Source organism: Hemiscyllium ocellatum, chromosome 11 (assembly GCF_020745735.1).
Source record: "Hemiscyllium ocellatum isolate sHemOce1 chromosome 11, sHemOce1.pat.X.cur, whole genome shotgun sequence".
NCBI classification, from domain to species: domain Eukaryota; kingdom Metazoa; phylum Chordata; class Chondrichthyes; order Orectolobiformes; family Hemiscylliidae; genus Hemiscyllium; species Hemiscyllium ocellatum.
This window is the reverse complement of record NC_083411.1, coordinates 77,940,846-77,966,269: the sequence shown is the minus strand read 5'-3', so window position 1 is coordinate 77,966,269 and position 25,424 is coordinate 77,940,846. Positions and strand designations below refer to the sequence as shown.

Here is a 25,424-nt window from a genome sequence, read left to right as displayed (position 1 = left end):
GTTGTTTTTCAGACTGCTGGCCTGTGATCACCAGTGTGTGGCAAAGATCAGTGCTAGCTCCACTGCTTTTTTGTCATTTATATAAACAATATAACTCGCAGATGTCACCAAAATTGGTAATGCATTGGACAGTGTGAAAGGTTACCTCAGACTACAATTGGACCTTGATCAAATGGGCCAGTTGGCCGATTATTGGCAAATAGAGTTTAATTTAGATAATTTAGATAAATGTGAAGTGTTGCATTTTGGAAAGGCAAATCAGGGCAGGACTTATACATTTCATGGTAAGATCCAGGACCTTGGCGTGCAGGTTCATAGTTTCTTGAAAGTGGAGTTGCAGGTAGACAGAGGAGTGAAGAAGGTAGTTGGTATCCTTGCCTTCATTGGTCAGTGCATTGAGTACAGGAGTGGGATGTCATATTGTAACTGTACAGGATGTTGGTCAGGCCACTTTTGAATTACTGTGTACAATTCTGGTCTCCCTGCTATAGGAAAGATGTTGCTAAACTTGAAAGGGTTCAGAAAAAAAATTACAAGAATATTTCTGGAGTGGGAGGGTTTGAGCTATAGGGAGAGGCTGAATAGATGGAGGTTATTTTCCCTGGAGCATCTGAGGCTGAGGGCTGACCTTACTGAGGTTTATAAAATCATGAGGGGCATGGATAGGCTGAATAGCTAAGGAGTTTTCTCTGGGGTGGGCAGTCCAAAACTAAAGGCCATAGGTTTTAGGTGAGAGGGGAATGATTTAAAAGGTACAAATTTTTCATATAGAGGGTGATGTGTGTACGAAATGAGCTACCAGACAATGTAATGGGGGCTGGAAAAATTACATATAGAAAGCGCTCCTGGATGAGGACCGAAGTAAGAAGCATTTAGGGATATGGGCCAAATGTTGGCTAATGGGACTAGATTAATTTAAGATATCTGGTCGGCATGGACGATTTGGACTGAAAGGACTGTTTCCATGCTGCACAACTCCTATGACTCTAATTAGAACCCCTTCACACTATTTTCAGCCTTGATTCAAGTTGGAATATGCACCATTTTTAACTTATGAAGTATTACCAATAGAGACAGGTGTTTTAACCAAATCTCCTCCACCCTGCTTCATCTAACTGTGTTAACATGTCCTTCATTTCTTTTTCTGCCAGATGCACATTTCACTTCTCTTTTATGCTACCATTGTTTACACCAACTCTTCCTTTTGGTCTCAAATTCCACATTCAAAAGAATTTCTGGCTGGAGAATTTTCTCCTGATTTCCCCTTTGGGTTGATGAGTTCCCTTTAAATTGTAATTGTGTGGGGCTCTTTTTTTTGCTGACCGCTCACATTATTTATCGCCGAGTAAATCCTTTCAAATTGTATTGTTGCCGCACACTCTGGTTACTTCGTGAGAATTTTGACTAGTATTTGATATTTGTCGGCCTTGCTTCTGGGCATCACCTGCTAGTGGAAACAAACAGCACTTTGGGAATCCCGTTTTCATTTGAAATGCAAGAAGGAGGCTCATCACCAGCCTCTCAGTATAGTTAAGAATCAACAAATCAATCAAATGTTGGCCAGGGCTATAAACTCACATCATTGAATTAATACGTTTTTCAAAAGTTATCAAACAGAACTGTCTGCAGGAAAGTAATTTGTGATTCCTAGTGCTAGTTTTTTTTTCTTATAAATGAAAATAATTTGTAGGTGATGAAAAATGACGTACATGCCTTGATACATCCCTATACATTTTTCCCCAGGAACATAACATTTTTTGAAAGGTTGTTTTTTTGGAAGGAGTGAACCCTGATCAGTTGAATGGTCATGAATTACCCCGTGCTTCTCGTGTTGTCTTCCAGTGGAGACTTACAATGAAATTATAGAATTTATAGCACAAGCTGATGATATGCCTCTGTTCACGTATGCTGTTCATCTGTACCTTTGATTCTTTTCCCATATCTGATCTTTTTAAAATATTTGTAGACTTTACTTTCCAATGATACATTTTAAGTTTGAGCTATCTGTGGTGATCCATTTAATGTTACACTGAACATTTGTAGACATTCGAACTCAAGGGCTGTGAAAATGGATGAAGGCTGCAATAAATCCATCAGAACCAATCGTCGTGGTCTCCATGTCACTGGAATCAGCTGGTTGATTTGTGAAGTATGTGCTTCTTGGAGTGCAACATCAAGTGCACATTCAACAAATACATGCATAGGCATCTTCGCTCAGTGGGCTCCTTCTTTAAGATTTTCGGTGATTGGGGGAGGGTGGCGGGAGCAGGCAATTCGCTGGTTGGAAGCTCCCAGTTAAGAACCAGCATGAAAGCGGTGAATACTTGATTCAGTCACCCAATTTTTAGCCAGAAGCAGGAAAGTTGTTTGGTAGCACTATTCATGTCTGAGCAGCACTATTTAAGATCCACTCTGCTCACCCTGAACTGGGAGGGGGCTAGAAAAGATGCCCTAACAATACTCTGCTTCACCCCATCCAGTCAGGAAGGCCGCATCCAGAGGGATCACTATGATGTGATCAAATAACAATGAGAAATGAAATTATGAAATTTGGAACCTGTAATATATAACCTCTGATAGATAACCCAAACTCTGACCAACCAGACAGGAGAACTGCCTTTGTTGCCTGGGAACTCCAAAAATTCAACTTTGACATTGTTGCTCTGAGTGAGACCTGCAGAGCTGGAGAAGGACAATTAAAGGAAGAGCAAGGTCAATACACTTTTTCTGAAAAGGATTTGATTGTGAACAATCAAGGATCCATGGAGTAGATTTTGCCATCTGAAACAGTCTACCTCAGAAACTGACAGAGCAACCACTAGCAATCAATAATGTCTCATGACTCTGCGAAGCCAGCAGATCAAGAACCAACATGCCACCATCATCAGTGCCTGTGCTCCAACTCTAGATGCTGAAATCAAAGCAAAGGAGAACTTCTACACCCAACTTGACAATGTCCTTTCCTCTGTTCCCAACAATGACAAGATCTTTCTTTTGGGAGACTTTAGTGCCAGTGTCTGGAAAGAACGTAGGCTCTAGACTGGAATAATAGTCAAGGAAACACTTGGCAAGATCAATACCAACAGGACACTCCTCCTCACCAAATATGCTGAACACAATCTGGTGATTGCAAATGACCTATTTTGCCAGAACAGACAGGCATAAAGTCTCCTGGCAGCAAGCATGCTCCAAACACTGGCACTTCATTGACTACGACCTCGGGACCAACAAGATGTACTAATAACAAGAGCTAATGCATGTGCCGATGAGTGCTGGGCAGACCATCGACACACCTCATCCACCAAGAGAATGAAAAGGCGGCCCAAAAGGAAGCACCAAAATTAGAACACTATCAAGAAATTAAATATCGATATCCTCCAAAACATCCAGCATTTACAGAAATTCCAACAAAATCTTCAAGAACAACTGCCTCAACAAATCCCACCATCCATAGAAGAATACTGGGATCAATTGAAGAATGCTATCATCACCACCTGCAAAGAAACAATAGGGTTCAAGACAAAAAAAACACTGGTTTAATGATATCTATAAACTGTTCCAACAACTTATTGATAAAAAGAGAAAAGCTTTCATCACCTTTCAAAATGACCAACAATTGGTGACCGAAAGGAAATGCTTTCAAGAATGCAAGCCTGCAGTTCAGAAGAGCACCTGAAACCTGACGAACCAATGGTGAAGGAAGAAAGCTCAGGAAATCTTAACAACTTGAACACGCTGACAACACTTGAAGCTTCTTCAATGCATCTAAAGCTATTTTTGGCCCATCCACTCTCAGTGAAGCCTCTCTCAAAAGCAAAGATTGTTCAACCATCCTGGCGACCAATGATAACATCAATTCTAGATGAAGGGGCCACTTTTGAAGATCTTCTAAATCAAACCATCCCATTTGACAGGAATGTGATCAACAATGTTCCTGATGAAGGGCTTTTGCCTGAAACGTTGATTCTCCGACTGTTTGGATGCTGCCTGACCTGCTGTGCTTTTCCAGCACCACACACTCAACATTCCAAGAATTGTTGACAATTCCCTAAGCAAAATACCAACACTTGAAGAAATTAAGGAAGCCATCAAAACCTTGAAAAACAACAAGGCTGCTGGAGTCAATGGAATACCAGCCAAGATCTACAAATTGGAGGTAACTTGCTTCATTACCACTCCATCAACTTCTCATCAAGTTCTGGATAAATTAAGACATATCAGCAGATTTTAGAGACTCAGCAACCGTTAACATCTACAAAAAGAAAGGCAATCGATCTGAATGCATAAACTATCGTGGAATTTCCTTATTAGCAACAGTAGGAAAGATGCTCACCTGCCTCATGAACAACCCGCTCAAGCCTTTAGTTGAGAAGATCCTTTCGGAGACACAAGTTGGTTTTAGATCATCACGTGGAACAATCAACATGATCTTCACTATGTGACAACAACATGAAAACTGTCCTGAACAACTTTAACCTTTTTATATGGTTAAACCTCACCGAAGCCTCTGACTCTGTATCAAGGGGACTCCTGTGGGATGTCCTATCCACCTATGAATTCGAATCCTGAGATGACTCCACAATGGCATGCTTGCCACAGTCATGGTCAGCAACAGTGACTGGAAGCCTTTTCAAGTCAGATCAGGAATAAAACAGGGATTCGTGATTGCCCCAACTTTGTTCACCATCTTTACTGCGGCAATCATCCCCATCATCAAGAACAACCTCCCTCCAGGAATCAAAGTTGGCTACAGAACAGATGCCAGACTTTTCAATCTTGCCCATCTTAAGTCCAAGAACAAGACATCTATGAGTTCCGTCATAGAGTTCCAATGCACAGATGACAACAGTGTGGCAGCTCTCTCAGAAAACCACCTACTACAGATTCTGACTGCCATTTGGACTTACCATCAGTTTCAAGAAGGCATTTTTTTCATCCACCAACCATCACTAACTGAGACAAATCTGATGATACCATCAATTCAACTCGGCAAAACAACCCTGGAAGACATGGACCACTTTCCGTACCTTAGAAATCACCCCTCCTCCAGTGTCGACCTTAATGACGAGATCCAACATTGCCTTAAATGCGCTGGAACAGCATTTGGATATCTCTAGACAAAAATCTTTCATGATCATGATATCTGGGCAGACACCAAAATGTTAGTGTACAAAGCTGTGGTGATCCAATGCTCCTGTATGTTTCAGAAATTTGGACAACACACCAACAATATCTGAAGGCACTTGAAAAGTACCATCAATGCTGCATTCGAAATATCTCTAATATCAGCTGGGAATATAGAAGAACCAACATCAGCGTGCTGAATGAAGCAAAAACAACAAGCATTGAAACCGACATTATCAGGAACCAACTAAGATGGAGCGGTCATGTTCAGATGAAAAATGAACTTCTGCCGACACAAATCTACTCCCATCTTAAAGAAGGCAAATGTAAAAGAAGTGGACAACATAAGAGATTCAAAAATGTTTTGAAAGCCAACATGAAGAAATGTAACATTGGTTTCCGAATTGTTGATGTCAATGCCAAGGACAGCAAACTCTGGCAAACCATCACCTGAGAAGGAACAGCAACATTTGAGGCTAGCAGATGTGCAGAACTAGAAGTTAAGAGAAGAAAATGGCAAGCAAAGCAACAACAACCAAAATCCGATCTGCCATCTCGAACTACTTGTCCTGAATGCAGAAGAACTTTCAAAGTTAAGATTGGATTCCTAAGTCACCTGTGAGCCCATAAATAAATCTCCCATCTTGTTACTAATAATATTACTCTGTAAAACCAAGCTTTCTATGAACTTCTTAAAGCATTTTTAAAATGTGAGACCCTCCATTTGATTCCATTTGACCTGATATTCTTTGTTCAAGTGAGAAAAGCCACAACTTTCAAATAGGTCTTCATGATTAAATCCTCTCAGTTGTGGCATTATTCTAATGAATCTTCTGTGTTGTATTTCATAACGCATACCTGTACAATAATGAGGTGTCAAGAACACAACACGCTAAGTGTAAGCTGACAGATGTCTTTTCCAAATTCAGCATCAATTCATTTCTTTGTACTCTATGCCCCTACATATAGAAAAGCCAGAGTATGATTTTATCATTCAAACTATTTTGTGAACATCCAACACAAAATAAGTGGGAATCATTTTCTGGCCTTAGTATAATTGAGCCTTTCCTGAAGATAGAGAAATAATCTATTGCCAAACTATTCTTTAATTGACTTTGGATTTGTTTTGACCACTTCCTTGTCGAGAATATTTGAGTAATAATATTTAAGGGAAATAAGCAGTTAAGCATCACACATCCTACATTACTTGGTCCAAATCTGGAAATTTTGCATTAATTGGATATTATTGCTGAAGAGTAGCATGTCAATGAGAAATGACGTTAATCAGTTTATGCTGAGGCTCAGGGCTGGAGAAATTGGCTGTTACAGCCAGTGAAAATTTCCTTCAGTCACCTCAGTGATTCATGGCTCTTCCAATGACTTGCGAGTTTCTTAAGGTAAATTTGAGCCATATGGTCACTTAGTGTAATTTAAATCCATGTTCTCTTCTGCCATCAGTTAATTTCAGTTAAAGTGGTGTTAATGGCTACAAATTACCTTAACATGCTCATGAGTTAAATCTATTGACCATAAAAACCCATTATGGCAGTGTTAGTTCCTTGGGACATTTCAAAATTAATTCTCCTGCCTAGTGTTTTTCCATTGCCCTGTTTCAACTCTTTCAAATATTTACCCAATTTTTACTTAACTTGCAGTGATCTACATTACTACCATACTAAGTACTGATCTGATACTGATGAGTTTAAATTGACTTCAAAGTGAAGGAAAATTATAAAAGATGCAGACTGCTTGACAGATACAATATGGCCCATTTATTGATTGAAGTTAAAATAAGCCCACTGGATTTGTTTTTATAATTCCTTTGTTTATTTAAATTGATTATTTCACAATACCATATGAAATATTAGCAGGAGCAAACAATGTGATCCACTTGAGCCTGTTCTGTTATTCAATAAGATAATGATATGTAACTGAGGACTGATCACCACTTGCCTTCTTGTCCCCTTTCCTCACTAAACTTCACTTCCCTCTTCATTCAAAGATCTGTCTTAACTTAACCAATCTCCACTGCTATATGCAGAACAGAATTTCCAAGCTTATAGCCCTCTGAAAGAAGAAATTGTTGCTTATTGCATTGTTAAATAGGAGACCCCTCATCTCTAAACTGTACCCACTGTTGCTCGACTTCACCATAACAGGAAACATCCTCTTGACGTTTACCCTATCATGCCCCCTTAAAGATAAATGTTTTCATAAGATTACTTTTTATTCAATGACTGCAGATGCAAACTGCTCAACCTTTCCTCATAAAATAAACACTTTAATACATATTCCAGAAATGTCCTTCCTTGAGTTTGGCGACAAGACTGTATACTGTACTCCAAGGGTTGCTTCTCCAATACCCTTTATGGCTGTAACAAAATTATTCCATTTTCATATGCCATCCCACTTGCAACAAAGGCTAACATTCTATTTGCAGTACCCACATGCAAATGTTTTGTGATTCACATGTGGGGGAACCCAATTTATTAATGCCTAACTAACAAAAGCTCATTGTTATGAACTCAGTCCCATACTGGGATGTATTTTCTAATATCTGGCATACAAATCTTTCCTATAATTATGAATGGCTGCTTTGTATTGCATGCATTAAGTTCTAACTTGTGTATAAATTGACTTCAAGAGACTGAGGAATGGAACCCATTCACAACCTGCAGTCTATCTTACAGAACAGTCTGTCTGTCTTTACTGGGAGCATTCTGCAGTCTTTTTTACATTTAAATAATACTCTGCTTTTGTATTCTTAAAAGAAAAATGAAAGCCTCAAAGTTCCACACGTTAAATTACCTGAGTTTTTGCCTAATGACTTATACTAACTTAATTCTGTTTCGAGCTCTTTGTACCCTCTTAAACTTTTTTTGTACCTATGTTTGTAGTTTTGGCTATAATACAATTCAAGTCATTGCGATAGATTATACTGATTCCTGTGGCACTCAAGTAGTTTGCCAAACCAAAACAGCCCATTTATCTTGACTCTTTTTCTTGTTAACAAATAATCCATACATGCTAACATAGCACACTAAAAGTTATGAACTCTTGTCCAGCAACCTTTGATATGACATCTTATCAAGTGTCTTGTCGAAATTGAAATACACTGTATCTAATGGTTCCACTTTATTTGCTTTGTTTATTACATCATCCTCAAAAAAAGCTTAACAAATTTGTCAAACTTATTTTTTCTTTCCACGTAATCATGCTCACTCTAGCTGTTGGTATTATGATTTTTAAAATGTCCAATTTCTACCTCCTTAACGATGGATCCTAGTACTCTCCCAAGACAGACATTAGACATATCGGCCATGCTGAGGTTGTGAAGCCTCTTCTAGAGTACAGTGGTCCTGTTCTAGCCAGCTTATTATCGAAAGAATATTATTAAGCTGGAGAGGATTCAGAAGATATTTATCAGGATGTTGCCAGTAATGGATGGTAGAGTTGTAAGGACGGCCTGGAGAGGCTTGGGCCTTTTTAACTGGATCGCAGGAGATTAAGGGCTGACCTTATAGAGGTTGAAAAAATCATGAAGGGTTTAGATAAAGTGAATGGCAGGTGTCTTTTCCCTAGGATTGATAAGTTTAAGACAGGGATCATGTTTCTAAGGTGAGAAGACAAAGGTTTTTTTTGCACAGAGTTGTTAGCGTGTGGGATTTCCAAACAAAGTGGTCGATACGGATACAGTTAAAATGTTCAAAAGGTATTTGGATAAGTACATGAACAGGAAATGTTTGGAAGGATATGGGCCAAGTGCAGGCAGGTAGGACAGTTTAGTTTGGGATTATGTCAGTGTGGACTAGTTGGACTGCATGGTCATACTGTATGACTCAATGAACCTAACTAGGAGGTGCTGGAAGCAGAATATTTTTAAAAAGTATTTAAAAAGAATCTTTGGAAATTACTTTGAATAGAAGTAGCACTTACTATTACTAAAGCTTGTTTAAAAATTGCTTCATGATTGAGTCATAGAGATGTATAGCATGGAAACAGACCCATTGGTCCAGCCAGTCCATGCCGACCAGATATCCCAACCCAACTGGTCCAACCAGTCCATGCCGACCAGATATCCCAACCCCACCTAACAGCACCCGCCCCATATCTCTCCAAACCCTTCCTATTCATATACCCATTCAAATGTCTCCTAAATGTTGCAATTGTACCAGCCTCCACCACATCCTCTGGTTGCTCATACCATACATATACTACCCTCTGTGGAAAAAGTTGTCCCTTAGGTCTCTTTTATATCTTTCCCCTCTCACCCTAACCTATGCCCTGTAGTTCTGGACTCCCCAACCCCAGGGAAAAGACTTTGTCTATTTATCCTATCCATGCCCCTCATAATTTTGTAAACCTCTATAAGGTCACCCCTCAGCCTCCGACACTCCAGGGAAAACAGCCCCAGCCTGTTCAGCCTCTCCCTGTAGCTCAGATCGTCCAACCCTGGCAACATCCTTGTAAATCTTTTCTGAACCCTATCAAATTTCACAGCATCTTTCCGATAAGAAGGAGACTAGAATTGTACGCAATATTTCAACAGTGGCCTAACCAATGTCTTGTACAGCCGCAACATGACCTCCCAACTCCTGTACTCAATACTCTGACCAATAAAAGAAAGCATACCAAATGCCGCCTTCACTATCCTATCTACCTGTGATTCCAGTTTCAAGGAGCTATGAACCTGCACTCCAAGGTCTCTTTGTTCAGGAACACTCCCTAGGACCTTACCATTAAGTGTATAGGTCCTGCTAAGATTTGCTTTCCCAAAATGCAGGACCTCGCATTTATCTGAATTAAACTCCATCTGCCACTTCTCAACCCATTGGCCCGTCTGGTCCAAATCCTGTTGTAATCTGAGGTAACCCTCTTTGCTCATGGGGAACCTTGTCGAATGCCTTACTGAAGTCCATATAGATCACATCTACTGCTCTGCCCTCATCAATCTTCTTTGTTACATCTTCAAAAACTCAATCAAGTTTGAAACATGATTTCCCATGCACAAAGCCATGTTGACTATCCCGAATCCGTCCTTGCCTTTCCAAATACATGTACATCCTGTCCCTCAGGATTCCCTCCAACAACTTGCCCACCACTGAGGTCATGCTCACTGGTCGATAGTTCTCTGGCTTGTCTTTACCGCCCTTCTTAAACAGTGGCGCCACGTTTGCCAACCTCCAGTCTTCCAGCATCTCACCTGTGACTATCGATGATACAAATATCTCAGCAAGAGGCCCAGCAATCACTTCTCTAGCTTCCTACAGAGTTCTCGGGTACACCTGATCAGGTCCTGGGTACTTATCCACTTTTAACCATTTCAAGACATCCAGCACTTCCTTCTCTGTAATCTGGACATCTTTCAAGATGTCACCATCTATTTCCCTACAGTCTGTATCTTCCATATCCTTTTCCACAGTAAATACTGATGCAAAACATTCATTTAGTATCTCCCCCATTTTCTGCAGCTCCACACAAAGGCCACCTTGCTGATCTTTGAGGGGCCCTATTTTCTCCCTAGTTACCCTTTTGTCCTTAATATATTTATAAAAAACCTTTGGATTCTCCTTAATTCTATTTACCAAAGCTATCTCATGTCCCCTTTTTGCCCTCCTGATTTCCCTCTTAAGTATACTCCTACTTTCTTTATACTCTTCTAAGGATTCACTCGATCTACCCTGTCTATACCTGACGTATACTTCCTACTTTTTCTTAACAACCCTCAATTTCTTTAGTCATCCAGCATTCCCTATACCTACCAGCCTTCCCTTTCACCCTGACAGGAATATGCTTTCTCTGGATTCTCATTATCTCATTTCTGAAGGCTTTCCATTTATCTGTGAACATCTGCCTCCAATCAGCTTTCGAAAGTTCTTGCCTAATAATGTCAAAATTGGCCTTTCTCCAATTTAGAACTTCAACTTTTAGATCTGGTGGATCCTTTTCCATCACTATTTTAAAAGTAATAGAATTATGGTCGCTGACACCACAGTCACCTGCCCTGCATTATTTCCCAAGAGTAGGTCTAGTTTTGCACCTTCTCTCGTAGGTACATCCACACACTGAATCAGAAAATTGTCTTGTACTCACTTAAGAAATTCCTCTCCATCTAAACCTTTAACACTATGGCAGTCCCAATCTATGTTTGAAAAGTTAAAATCCCCTACCATAACCACCCTATTATTCTTACAGATAGCTGAGATCTCCTTTCAAGTTTGTTTCTCAATTTCCCTTTGACTATTGGGGTGTCTATAATACAATCCTAATAAGGTGATCATCCCTTTCTTTCCTCTCAGTTCCACCCAAATAACTTCCCTGGATGTATTTCTGGGAATATCCTCCCTTATCACAACTGTGAAAGTTCTAAGAATCTGAAGAAGTCCAACTTGTAAATCTTTTGCCAGTTTAGTTTTAGAGTATAAATCAGAAATATATCTAGAATAATCGCCTTTAAGGAAGTTAAAATACTCTAGTCAAAGCAGCAGTTACCTATTAAACATCTGAAATTCTTTTCCTGAGTTAGGTGTTGTTTACTGTAGCAACAAGTTAAGAGACTCTTCAGAGCTTTCTATATATGGAGGGCTTATTTAAAGTGTATGGTCTGAATGAAGAAGAAAGAGAGTGTGAGTAACTGTGAATTTAGGCCAAAGTGGAAATTTGGGGGAGGGGGCACCTAGGTACTTTAAATTAGGGTTTACTCAAATAAATCAAGGTCCACGGAGTGAGATGTGAGTAGGAGACAAAATAAAATATGTATTAAGACCATGGTGGCATAATGTCTGTCACAAGTACCTGGGGAACAGCTGATTGGCAAGCAGATTAGGTCAGTATTTCCAAGCGGAAGTTGAATGTTTAGATTGTCTTTGAGTCTCTAAAGTATTTTTTTCTCAATAGAAAAGGGTGAAGAAGCTCTTTTTAATTTTTAATAGTAAGCCCACACTCATTCAAGGGTTAACAAACATAGCTCCTAGAGTTATGGATGGATATATGGAAAGGAAGGGTTTAGAGAGACATGGGCCAAGTGCTGGCAAATGGGCCTAGGTTAGGTTAGGATATCTGGTCGGCATGACGAGTTGGAATAAAGGGTCTGTTTCCGTGAGACACATCTCTTGACTCTAATTGTTTTGTGATCAGCATGGAGTGCTGCAAAGATGTCTGCCCTTGATTTAAGATTAAAGCTAGCCTTTCACTATCCTTATTTTTTTTTTATTTGTTTCAACCATTGGGAAAATGTATTTGATAGCTTTGGAGACTAGGAGTTCTGAGAAGGTCTGCAAGATGTGCTTTGAATAGGTAATTGCATGTTTTTCAAAAGAAAGACTGCTTGTTGTTCTTGAGCATTTACAGAAAGTGTATCTGTTAAAATTATAGCTGCAGTTAACTTCTGCAGCTAATGGCGTGGAGAACATTTGTAACAAATAGATATGGACAGAAAGTGCAGTGAATTTTACCTGAAAATAGTAGTATTTTGTCTTTGATATTTCATTTTTATTTTGTAGATAATATTCAGTATGAACATGCCAAGATTGTGGTTTCAGAATTTGTAAATTCCTGTGACTGCACAATTTCCTGCTACTGTATCAATTTACATTCCATGTCTCAATATTGCCACCATTCTGTCTTGTTTATGCCATTGTTACTCAGTAATATTTTTAATGTTATTTTGCATGGGTAACATCACACTTGATTTACCACTTCTTTCAGTCTTCCAAGCACAAAGGATAGCACAGTAATTCTATCCATCTTGTACCTCCCAGCTACTTCAGTGGAAGCCCTGAGGCTGTTTCTTCAGTTCAACAAGTTGATATCATTTCTGATGGTTACAGATTTAAAAATAGTTGATTTAATATTTTTTTTCGTCTGGCCTATTTTGTTCTCTGGTAAAAATGAAGATTTCAACCCAATGCAGCTGACTGAAAAAAATAATGAAGTACCCATACAACAACAATGTAATGTTTATAAAATGCCTTTAATGTAGTAAATCACCCCATGTCATTTCACTGGAGCATGATTGAATAAAATTTGACATGGAGCCATGTTACGACAGACGAGGTAGATTGTCAGGATTTTATGAAGAAGGAAGAGAAAGCTGTAAAAGTGAACAGGTCTCCAGAGGGAATCTCAGGTTTCCAAGCCAGTGCAGTTGAATGACGCAGCTCTGAAGGAAATTAGGAATCTCAAAGGGCCAGAATTGGAAGAATACGAACATTTCAAAAAGTTGTTGTGCAGGAGATAGCTCCTGTGGTGGGGAGAAACAAGCTGCATGGATGTTGGATGACAAGGGCTTAATGCATTTTCAGATATAGGTGTCACAGTATTGTATTGAGCACATGGTGCCAGGTGGAATGCTAATCCGAAATACTTCAGTATAGAGGTAACAAAGGCATGGATGCAGATTTCAGTAGTAGATGAACGAAGGCCATTGAAGCTTTTGCCGTTCTCCATGGTTCATAATACACGCTTGTCTTTTTGTAATTGATCCTTTTGCGAATTTATGCTGCCAGACTTTCAAAATTAAGATTTCCTAAAGACTTCAAACAAAATTATCCCAGGCAGCTTCTCACAGATCATCCTAATTGCCATGTATTTGTTTGTTTTATTTTTTTTTCTGCTGGCCTTTGCACAAAATCAATAAAAGTCAACTTGTGATATTCCTTCGTAAAAATGAATCCCTTCCTCATTGACTGCCTCTCTTATTCTAAAGTAGGTAGAGAAACCAATAAGCATGCTGCTGTTAGGCTGCTCACTCCAATTTATAATTCATTTTGCTTTTTTGTTGCCTGTAAACCTACTCTGAAAATCAATGCTTGCCTTTTCCTTTTCTGCTCAGTCTTGAGATAGTTGCTGATAATAAAGGTTATTTATCCCATCATAATTTAGCCATCCAGCTAAATTCTAAAGTCTCCATTCCAATTTCAAAACACTTTGTGAAGACAGTCCAGAGCTTTCTTTTTGGAGGCCTGTCCCATACTTTACTGGAGCCTTTGTTTGTCTTGTTCGCTTTTCTCACAATTTAATTTGAAAAGCCACTCCATGTCGATACTTCTGTTCCCTTAGTTGTGTTAAATATTTTCAAATGATCATCACTTGATTGCCCCCTTTGCAGATTTCTAATTCTTTTTGCTTTTGTTTCCTTTCTTCTGAAAATTTAAATCTTGATTGCATTTAGTAGTTTTTGTAACTTTCATAAGTAGTCTGCAGCACTTTATCAGTGACAGTTTGTTGACTGATACAAAGCTGTTATAGCTATAAATGATCACAGCTCCTGACTTAGCTTTGGCAACATTATTGGAAACCTACTAGACATACATGATGTCTTGATGTCTGAACTGTAGCACTGTGATTATGTTATAACTAGTATGTTAAAAGTTACATTTATGTTCAATTTACCTCATCACTTTCACTTCACTGTAACTTTATCATCCATGCAGAAAATGGTATATGGAAATCTAGTTTGACCATATTGCTCATTTGTTAAAGCATATCATGTCAATAAATAATTTTTTTAAAATGACCTTAGGAAATAGATCTAATTTTAATCCACATATGTATTAAAACTATTCCATTGTTATTAAGATAATCAGTTTGTGATTCCATTCTGAGCATTCTTGTCCATCATCAGCTCCAGATACAAGTTCTTATGAAGAAGGCACAAATGAGTTCACAAGCTGGTTTGTCCAATATCTGACAGATTGCAGCCTTTTCCCTGAGTGTATCCAATGGTAATAATGACACAAGGGGTGATTCTCCTATTCATAACACTCTTTACTATCAGTAAAATTCTTCAAAAGCAGATTTCATCATCAGATATCTTTGTTGCCCTGCTTTCCTAAAACAGCTTTGCCAGCCAAGGCTTCTGAGTAGAATAGCACTCACAACTATAAAAGAGTTTGTTGATTGTATGATCCATTTGAATGATATTGGTCTTGGCTTGCATGTGTATTCCTCAGCTGCCACCCCATACATTCTAAATGAACCAGCATCTTAACACCGAGATGCAAAGAATGAATACCTATTTTAATTTTCACATCATGAATCTTATCAGGAACAAGTGTCTCACTAAATTCCTATCGACTTGGATGAGTTCAGCAAAATACTTACTATCAGCATATAGACTTCTGTAGATAGTTATGTTTCTGATAAGATAATCATTCAGTTATACCAGATAATTGTCTCCCCATATTTTCCGATTAATCCTGATGACTGAAGAGCACATCTACTCTTATGTTATTTATAATAGGCTTATATTATACCAGGATTCATGTACATTATCTTAGATGGAGTCTTATGATGAACAATTGATCCAAAATGTGACAATAACAGTAAATATTAGTTAATATTCTGAATGCATAAGTGAAAGAATTAGTTAGCTATTCTTTTTCGATTAGTTTGCATATCCTTTGTGATTTTGATATCTAATGTCTGTTATAATCATCATAGTGAGCTTAACCTTACCTTGTTGTTGAGTTAATACTTGTTTGTTGAATTAGAACCTTTGTGTCCTCAATTTCAGAACTTGTACATATTATAGTTAATACTTTGGTGTTGTTTTAAGGGAATGGAGTTGTGAGGGCTGCAAACTGTCAAAGTAAATGGTACATTGGTGTTTAATGTGCTTGTTTAGATGGATAAAAAAACCCACTGCTTTGTTATTTGAAGAAACTTAGGGAGTTCCCACAATACAGCAATCATTATTCCTCCTTCATTCAATGCTATATAAAAAAAATGACCGAGCCATTCGTGACATTGGTTGTTTTGGCACCTTAGTGTGCCTGAACGAGCAGTCACATTGTTGTTAAAAGCAACATTTTAGATGGAAAGTGTTTTGGGATATCTTAAAGGTGCATTAGTCAATAAATAAGTGGAATCATTTAAAATTAAAGTACTAAACGCAGAGCACAAGCCAAGCTTATGAAATCTGTCGTCTTTTCAGTCATGAACAGCAATTGTTGTATGAAAGAGAACATTACAAGGTACAAAGAGAAAGTATTCAGTCCATCTTAGCTCATCCTTCTTATAGGAAAGGGAGAGAAGGTAGAATGATGATATTGTCATTGTGTCATGTAATTCAATCTTGAAGAAATCTTCATCTTTGGTATAGCCAAATGACAAAGATGGGTGCAGAAATGGATTGCCTTTTGTTTAAAGATTTTCATAACATCCATCTAGTATGTTTTTTGTATTCATGGTTACACTTCCTTCTTGATTTAGCTTAACTTCAACATGTTCAGAATTCACCTCAGCTCAATCTTCATTTCTTTGGTTGTTTCTTTTCTAAGACTTGAAAACTAACTAATGCACCTTGAATTGCTGCAGTGAGTGTCATAGTCATCTCCTTAATAACCTACCCCGCACCTGTGGTGCTCCTTGTTATTTGATGCTAGTTGCATTCTTCCATTCATCATAGCTGGAAAAATTCATCACTGCAGAGATATCTCAGAATTTACCATTGTGGCCTGGTAAAGTAACGGCAATTTGTTATCATACATGATTAATGACATTTGTCCCAAATATGTCAGATAGGAGAAATTGGTGCTCTGCTTTATAGAAGGGACCTTTGGGTCCAAGTGGATGGGATGGCACCAAAGTGGCTGTCCACTTCTGCAGTAGTTGAGACCAGGACACCAGAACTTTGCCAAGGTTGCCACCTAGGTCAATGTGTTCTCAACCATCTAGAGCAATGCCCAGCAGTGTACAAAGTCTCAGATCTTCTTCACTCTGCCAGCTTTACTGTCACCATCTTTTTTCCTTTACTTCACACTCATTCTACCTCTGCTACTGAATCCATCCTTCTGCCAAGGATTACGCTCTACCACTCTCTCGATGGCGTTCGGCATCTTCTTTCACTCCATGTCATTGGGTTCCGAAGTGCAACTTTGAACAGCAGAACCAATTTGCCATGATGTGGAGACGTTGGCATGTGTCGAATGCCAAAGGTTGTGGACGTGAGGTACATATGGACCCTGTCCTCGAGCATGTCCTGAGATTCTGGTGGTTGGTGTCCAAAATGATATTCCAGATGAGCAGGTACCGAGCTGGAGGTGCCAGATACCCACTGTTACTTTCATATCAGGAATTCTTGGTATCTGGCACATGGTAGAAAAAGAACTTACATGTTAATAAGAGTGTCAACCATCAATAATCCCTGTAAAAATGTCCCTTTCTTTACCTGAATGAGAATCTTGTCCCAATGCTCAGAGGTCTGCTTGAAAATGGAAAGGCCTCTCTGAAATTCTCAGGCAATTATTCAGGTTTCTCGCCATGTCCCACATTATTCAGGGTCTTATTAGATTCCGTCCAGGCTTCCAGTTTGCTTACAGTGCTATTAATCCCAAATCACTCCTTTATATATTTAGCAACTATAGCTTTTGTGTAGTATACAAAAATACCCAGTACGTTACCCAACACATGACCAATGCTGTTCTGAGTGCTTCACAGAACCACTCCAACCTCACACTTTTTTTAAAAAAAACTTCCCTCCATACTATGGGTATTTCCTGTCAGCTCAAAGAAACAATTTTGAGAAATCTCTTCCAACTCTTAAGTCCAATTATTTACCTTGCTGAGTCACAAATCAACCTGAAATAAATACCAGTTAATTTGTGGTGCAAATAAATCCAGGCATCAAAATTTGCTTTTAAATGAAAGCCTGATGAATACAGAAAAATGTATTCAAGTTAATTATTAACTTCAGGTGCACAGAGAAACCACAAACAACTCGTGTTTAAACAAATATATACACTCAAATCTATCAGTTAACATTGCAAGTCCTACTGATGCGCAATCTATAATGTTGCAGCTTCCTCAAATATTTTGGTGCCACTAGCTTTGGTGATGTGATTTTGTGTGCAACTTCACTTCAACATCTCCATCTCCCCTGTTCTGTATTTAATCAACTTGCTGATAAATTGTTACAGCACAAATCATTAACACTTGGAGTTCCGAAGATAAGTCTTTGGGTTTGAAATGTTAGCTCAATTTCTGTCTCTACAGGTACTGCTAGGCCTGCTGATTTTCTTCAACTCACTGCTTTTTATTTCACTAACATTGTGACTGTTCTGTTTTATATGACAGTCAAAAAGGACGATGTTCAAACTGAGGAAAAAAAGTCTGTTCCCAAGAAAAAAATAAAAGAACTGAAGATATTGGACCCTAAAACAGCTCAGAATTTGTGTAAGTGCTTCACATTCTCAAAATTTTGGGATAGTCATTACTTAATGCATATTTGATCAGGCTCAGTATGGAGCAAAGTCGGTGAGGGGCTCGTGCCTCAGTGGTGGTTTTTCTGCTTCTGAACCAGGAGACCTGGCTTTTAGTCCCTCCTGTTCCAGAATTATGTAATAACTTCTCTGAACAGAGCGGTTAGAAAATATCTTGAGCAAAAGCATTTGATGTACGAAGATAAACGGAAATTATATTTGTTCAAAGTATTTCATAAAACCTGAAAATACTGTTATTTCACACTGTAACTCTCTTAGCTGTGACCATATCTACTATTCTCTGTATCTTCAAGTTCTATTTGATAGTATACACAAACCTGTATTAGACTGAAAGTGATGGTGGGGTGGAGTGGGCAGAGTGACGGTGGTGGCAGGGCAGTGTGGTGTGGTTGCAGGTTTTGACACTTTGGCAGTTAGGAAAGAAGGGATGTAAAATATTAGTGTGGGTGCTTCAGATGGGCAAAAGGCACCCTCCGAGGATAGATTAATTTTAAAACCATTTAAAAGCTTTTTAGGAGAGAAAAAAAGAGCGACCACTCCCACTTTTCCATCCACCTCAACCGTTCTCTGACATGACCAGGATAGCAAATTCAGTTGACCCTTTGGTTCTTTATTCCCCTTTGATAGGCACACTGAGAGTTTTGGTGTTGAGCTTTTTGAGTTGGATGACAAGATGATGGTCTGGGCACCTGCCCTGTTTAATGTGTCCCAGGTCAAAACACAACAGGCGAAAGCACACAAGATCCAGTCTATTGTCTTATAAATTGAAAATGCACATCTTTTCTTGAAGCAACAATCATCTTTTTTTGTTTTTGTGCAGCAATTTTCCTGGGTTCTTATCGCATAGCTTATGAAGAAATCAGGAATATCATTTTAGAAGTGGATGAGGAGAAGCTCAGTGAGCCCATGATTCAGGTAAGCTTTGAAGTAATTTTCTTTTCACAACAGCATTCATAGCCTTTTGCTTTGCCACAGTTCTTCACCATATAATATCCCCCTTTTTGCCAAGTGTATTTCACAAAATATAATATCTATTTATTGTGACAGAGCTGGAAGACCAGTACACAGGAGTGTAAACTCAAAAGCATCATGCCAGAAATTCTTGATCTTTTCTGTCGATGTTGTCTGAGGTTCTTTGACCCCATCTGAAGCATTATTTTTGAGATTATTTCAGGAATCTGAGTCATAATTTTGAGTTCCTTACAATTATTTGAGTTCCTTACAGTTCATATAATTTACGAACTATAGAATTAACAGATTGTTATATCAGTATACTGGGGGTAGAGATGTTTTAGTTATAGGGTCACAGGCTGTCAGTGTCTCTGGTTGACCTGCACTTATAGTTTTGTAGCAAACTACAACTCAGCCAATCCAAGGGCTGTTCTTCGTCAGTCTCTCTTTAACTTGGTGCCACTTTGTCTCAAACTATCCCCCTCAGGCTTTAAAAAGCAGAATTGTCGTCCATAGCTAAAAATGTGCACCATTTGGTATTTCCAAGTTGCAAAATTCTCCTGTCTTTCTGTTTATAATACAAAATAGTAAAAATGCATGGTCCATTACAAGATTAACACCTTCTCTTCAAACTGTTCTTCCATTCCATCAATCTGGATCTGCCAACCTATGCACAACTACAAAGTGACCTTAAAAGCATAGTTTGTTGTCTCTGACTTCATACGCATATATTGTTTACAATGATGGGTTTTTTTTCTGGCAAACAAATCATTGCTTTTATGGGGTCAGTGATGGAAAAGGTCTGTTGTTTGGCACCTGTCAATGTTCAAAGGTGGATTAAAAAGTCCACCTATTTATTTGTGGAGGTTGAATATCATATGAAGTTTAAGGTGCCTACTGGGGCAATAATTTATTCTAATAACTTAAAATGTTATAGGCCTAATTATTAAGGTTAGTGTTCTTGGAAAAAAATAATGAAGGGATTTTGTCATGCATGTTCGTAAGACAAACATTAAAGCAATTGAAGTCATCACTGACCAGTAATCCAAGCTGAAAAATTCAGAGAATGTATAATATTTAACGAGTAAGTTGCCTGTTTTAAATATAATTACAAGTGATATCAGCTATTTAGGGAGCAAAATACAAAGTAAAGTTACATTATGTAAATTAACTGCAAAAGTTTGACCTTTCACATAATGCAAATCAGTTTATGCTTCAAAACATTTTCCTCGCTTCAATAGTTTATTGCATTTTGTCCTGGAAGGATAGATTGTATTGGCTTATATTTTAAGCATCTTCACAATTGCTGCCTATGCACTGTAATTGCTATTACCAGTAGGCTCATTATTCCTTTGTAAAGCTGGAAGGACTTATTGCTATGTACTTCTCAATCATTCAGCCAACTTGAGATTTAATGAAACTTCCCCAATGACGACAAGGAAGTTTGAGTGATAGGCAGACCTAGGACTTAAGCTTTAAGGGTTCACTGTTCAAATCCTTAACTATTTGGCTCGGTATAAAAGGACTTTTAGATTCAATGTACTTCACATTTGGTTTTGCGAGTGAGTTTAAAGAATGGTGACATGACTTTAAAGTTTCCTGTAGTCAGTTTCAGCACACTGGAATTGTGATTGATCACAATTTTGAATTAAGTATTTTTTTTAAGTAAGTTCATTTTAAGCAGATATTTACCTGGTAAGCATGTGGGAAGATCACCTGGTTTCAGTGTGAAGAGAGAAAGGGAATATTCAGAGAAGTATATTGTTTTAATTGCCAATTTAGACGACTGTCTTTTTGTTTCCTTGATTTTCTAGGCATACACTTGTAGTTAAGTTATGTCTGTCACACCGAACTTGCTACAATTTAAGCAAGTTATAAACTTTGTCTCAGTAACAAGAAATAGAGTCCAAATGTTTTTGTCGCCTCAGCTATGAGAAGCAGTGACATCCTCCGCGAATATTCATATTATGTCTGAGTCACTTGATCGAGCTTCTGAATCAATACAACCTAACTGGGTTACCAATCTTCAGAAGTCACCAATGCAATGTTCACCAGCACTGACAATTCCTTTTATATCTCGAATTCCAAAGCCTCCTTACCAAAACAGTTCCTGATTACGTGTTTCTCTCCTTCTGTTTCTATTTTTATAGAACTTGGTGAGATATTTACCAGAGCAAAAGGAGCTTAATACTTTATCCCAATTTAAAGATGAATATGATGACCTATGTGAACCTGAGCAGTTTGGAGTGGTGGTAAGTAGGCTCAGAAAAGACATTTGAGAATACCTTATTGCTGCAGAACAAGGCAAAGTGAACATCTTTCAATAATATATTAATTATTTTCTCTTTGACTGTTAACATAACTTGCAACATTTCATATTTCAGAGCTTATGATTTGTATTCTTAATGATTGAAATGTTAAAAATGCAAAGTAGTGATGTTAAAATATCAGCTGTAAATCTGTTGCAGTGTATACATTTCACTGGCAATATCTTAGTTCCTGCAGCCTTCCATTTGTAAATGGTAGTGGCCAGTTCAGTTGGGCTGTGTTCATATGACACACATGCTGATGGTTGAAGAGGTCAGCCCTTGAGAGGCAGTCTGCCACAAGTGCTACACATAAAGTTACATAATAGCATTGTAACTTGTTTTTGACGTTTGCATATGTTGTAAAGCCACTGGAGTCACTGACCATTATGATGTGTAAGCCACCAGCTTAGAAAACAAAAGTCTTATCATTTTCACTCTCTCTTTATTTAATTCATCCCCCCCACCTGCCCCGGTGCGATATGCAATATTAAGAACCTCCTGTCACACTTAGTAGCATTCCTGAACTGGAGCTTTGTGTGCCTACGAGTTGTCTGGTTCAAAGTACCTCACCAAACACAAAGTCCTTTGAAATATCTAAATGATAAAAGTACTCAATACAGATGTGTAGGATCGATTTGGAAGTGAGATAGCCATATTCTGACATTTATACTTGTTAGATATTACTTAATAAAAAATTAAGCTCTATTTTTATCATCTTCTTTACATTCTTATGACATACCTATTCTCTTGACCTTATGTTTTTTCCCTTTTGATGTTTTGTTCCAATTTTCTCCCACTTTAGCTTTGATATGGAAAAGGGCTTCAACTTCAATTTCTATTTTATGCACTCTATTTTTCCCATTTCTGTTTTGCAGAATTGGTGAGGCAGCACACTGAGTGAAATAATATATATTTTTGCTGTAAATGCTGTCCTCAGTATCTTTGTTCCAAATGAGGGAAGAATGGCAGTTTTTGTACCTGTAGCTGGAGAACACGATGCCTTGCAGATACTCTTTATGATCAAGTGGTCAGTTTAGCAAAGAGTTCCAAAGTAGTTATCCTCTTAGAAAAAATAATAGTTTCAGCATGTTTCTTACTGACTGTATGTACGTGGTTCTCAAAGCTATTGTGAAACAGAATTTCCTGTCATACCTTAGTTACATTTTTTAAGCTGCAGTATTCCATAATACATGCACTAAATCTGTAGGCAAATTGAAAGTTTGATTTTGCTTCACTGATTCTGTCTGGCATGCAATTTTTTTTTTCCAGACCACCTATCTATTTATGGTTGTGCTAAAGGCACTGAATTTCAATGCTTCAAATTGTCCCACACTCTGCTGAGATTATTACAGTGGTTGAGCTTTTAAATAATATTTCTTTTTTTCAATGTTGTGGGACCCAGCACAAGTGAATAGAGTTATTAGTTAAAAGCGCACACTTTTAAAGGAGGTTGGAGTTTCCTATTGCAATGAAGTAGTATTTTGTAGAGTTCCAGTGGTCTGAATAACTGAATTTGGAACCATTCACTTTGCATTTCTTCTTTTCGGTAAGTGAACGATAACTAGTTAAACTATTGAATACAACACAATGGGCTGAACTAACTTGGTGGTTAGTTAATTTTGTATTACCCAGTCACCATCACTAGAGCCAAGTTTGCTCACATGGTCTTCTACTTTTCACTACATTAATTATATTGTGTGCATTTCCCAGCAACTGTGTAATGAATGAGACAGATGTGCATGCTTACCAGTGAGATCTTCCAGCTTACATACCTTTGGCACCATATTTAAAGCTCTGCAGCACACCACTTGTTTTTGGATGCTTCTAGCCAAGAACAGCACGTCCCATTGCAGTGCCTGATGCACAAAATATGACAGAGAGAGGGCAGGCTATCTCCCTGCTTCCACGACACAAAACTAGAGTCGCTAGTGGATAGGAATGCAATTCTTTGCCAGTTGACTACCAAAGGATCCAAGCATCTAAAACACATCTTGAGGAACTCTGTGGTGTGCTCCATTTTGACATGAACAGCATTAAACCTTCATGCTACTTGAATAGGGCGTTTTGTAAAGGTGTCATGACCCATTATTAGAGTGGTAGCTCTTGTACATCCTTATGTAATCCAAGTACCTTGGGAGGAAGCTGGAACCTGAGAGTTCTCTGGTATACAAGGGGCATGGCAGTTTCTATGAAATCTGGTGCATACCTGTAAAATGTGGCATTGATGGTTACATATAATTTGACTGTCACTGGAGTTGGAAGGCCTTTTTGTTGACAAATTATGCGGGCTGGTGATAGGCTGCTCACAAAACAACCAGAGTACAGTTGATCACCTGGGAAAAACCAGTATTAGTGGAACATTCTAGTAACAAAGCTGCTGGACTCTCATTGTCACAGGGGAAGGATGTTAAAGTCTGTGCTTTGGAGAAACTACCATCACTTACGTTTGTGGGTTGGAGATTGGGAGATGAAATGAGCCACAGATATAAAACTTCAGGTTATTTGTGACCTTAACAGCCAATGATTTGGGATTGTCACTTCTTAGCACAAGTCTTCCTCCAGCAGATAATAGTTTGGGCTGGGATATCCTTAATTGTCAACTGTACTACCATTCAGACAGTTGATGAAAGTGACTGAGAGTGTTTTAGATCTGCTCTAATTATTCACCTTTGCATCTTTGCTGGATCTTAGCATATTGCCTTTCTCTTGAAAGCCAAGCAGCAGCCACTTGAGATTGTTGTTCTTGCTGATCATATTTGAATTTCCTGTCTCCTTCTACATTGCTTTTGGAAAAACAGAAAGGCCACAATGACTCCAGTCTTGCCTATGTGAGCTACATGAGCCGGTACTCTGAAAGGAATGTGAGAAAAATGACAGTTTTATTGAAGGAAATCCTGAGTCCTCCCAAGTATAACAGTGAAACATTATGGATGTAGGTTTGCTTGCTGAGCTGAAAGGTTCATTTTCAGATGTTTCATCACCATGCTAGGTAACTCTTCAGTGAACCTCCGGACGAAGCACTGCTGGTGTTTCCTGCTTTCTATTGATACCAAGGTTTCCTTGGGTGAAACATTCTATGTACCATGAGGGTACAACATTAGAGATGCTTCCCAATCAAGTAACAATCAGACCTCAATAAGGAGCTCTGAGGTGTGTGACCTTATCCAATTTATCATTATGTAATGTTGCTACATTGGAGCTAGAAATTTGCCAATAGGTTACCATAGAAGTTCTCTTTCTTTCAGAAGGCTCATTTCCACTTCATAGTTCATGTCCTTGCATTTCAGTGTGAGAATCTTAAAACTGGAAAGCATTGTTTTCTAGAACTTGTAATGTGTTTGGAAGCTTGAGAATTTCAGGTTCTGCTTTTCAGTTCCATGTTATCACGACTCTCAGTGCACACAACATCATACTCAAAATTGCTTGAGGTTATAACTTTTAATCTGTGTTCTTGGATAATAAATAAGTTAAAGTTGTCAGGTCAGTAAAGGTCTGGTTACTGCAGTTGCCCCCACTAGAGCCTCAAAATCTGAAGTTTCCCCACCCTGCTGCATCCAGAGTAAACCTTAGTACGTAGGTCTGCCTACTTTACAGTTGGAAGTATTTTGTGCAGTTGACTTTTGATCTGACATGGGTCAAAATTCGAGTGGTGCCGGAAAAGCACAGCAGGTCAGGCAGCATCCGAGGAGCAGGAAAATCGATGTTTCGGGCAAGAGCCCTTCATCAAGAAGGCACCTTAGCTCTGTGGTTAGCACTGTTGCCTCACAGCACCAGGGACCCGGGTTCAATTCCCGTCTGGGGCAACTGTCTCTGTGGA

At 38.6% G+C, this 25,424-nt stretch overlaps 1 protein-coding gene across 4 annotated transcripts in view; it reads left to right on the top strand.

Annotated features, from left to right (window-relative positions):
* The window catches only part of diaph2 (diaphanous-related formin 2), a 739,556-nt gene that overhangs the window by 422,810 nt on the left and 291,322 nt on the right, over nt 1-25,424 (top strand). For all 4 annotated transcript variants that reach the window (XM_060832634.1, XM_060832633.1, XM_060832630.1 and 1 more), the window contains 3 exons: nt 18,202-18,300; nt 19,168-19,262; nt 21,449-21,550. In XM_060832634.1, coding sequence (XP_060688617.1) covers nt 18,202-18,300; nt 19,168-19,262; nt 21,449-21,550 — 296 coding nt within the window. The remainder of the gene's footprint in view (nt 1-18,201; nt 18,301-19,167; nt 19,263-21,448; nt 21,551-25,424) is intronic.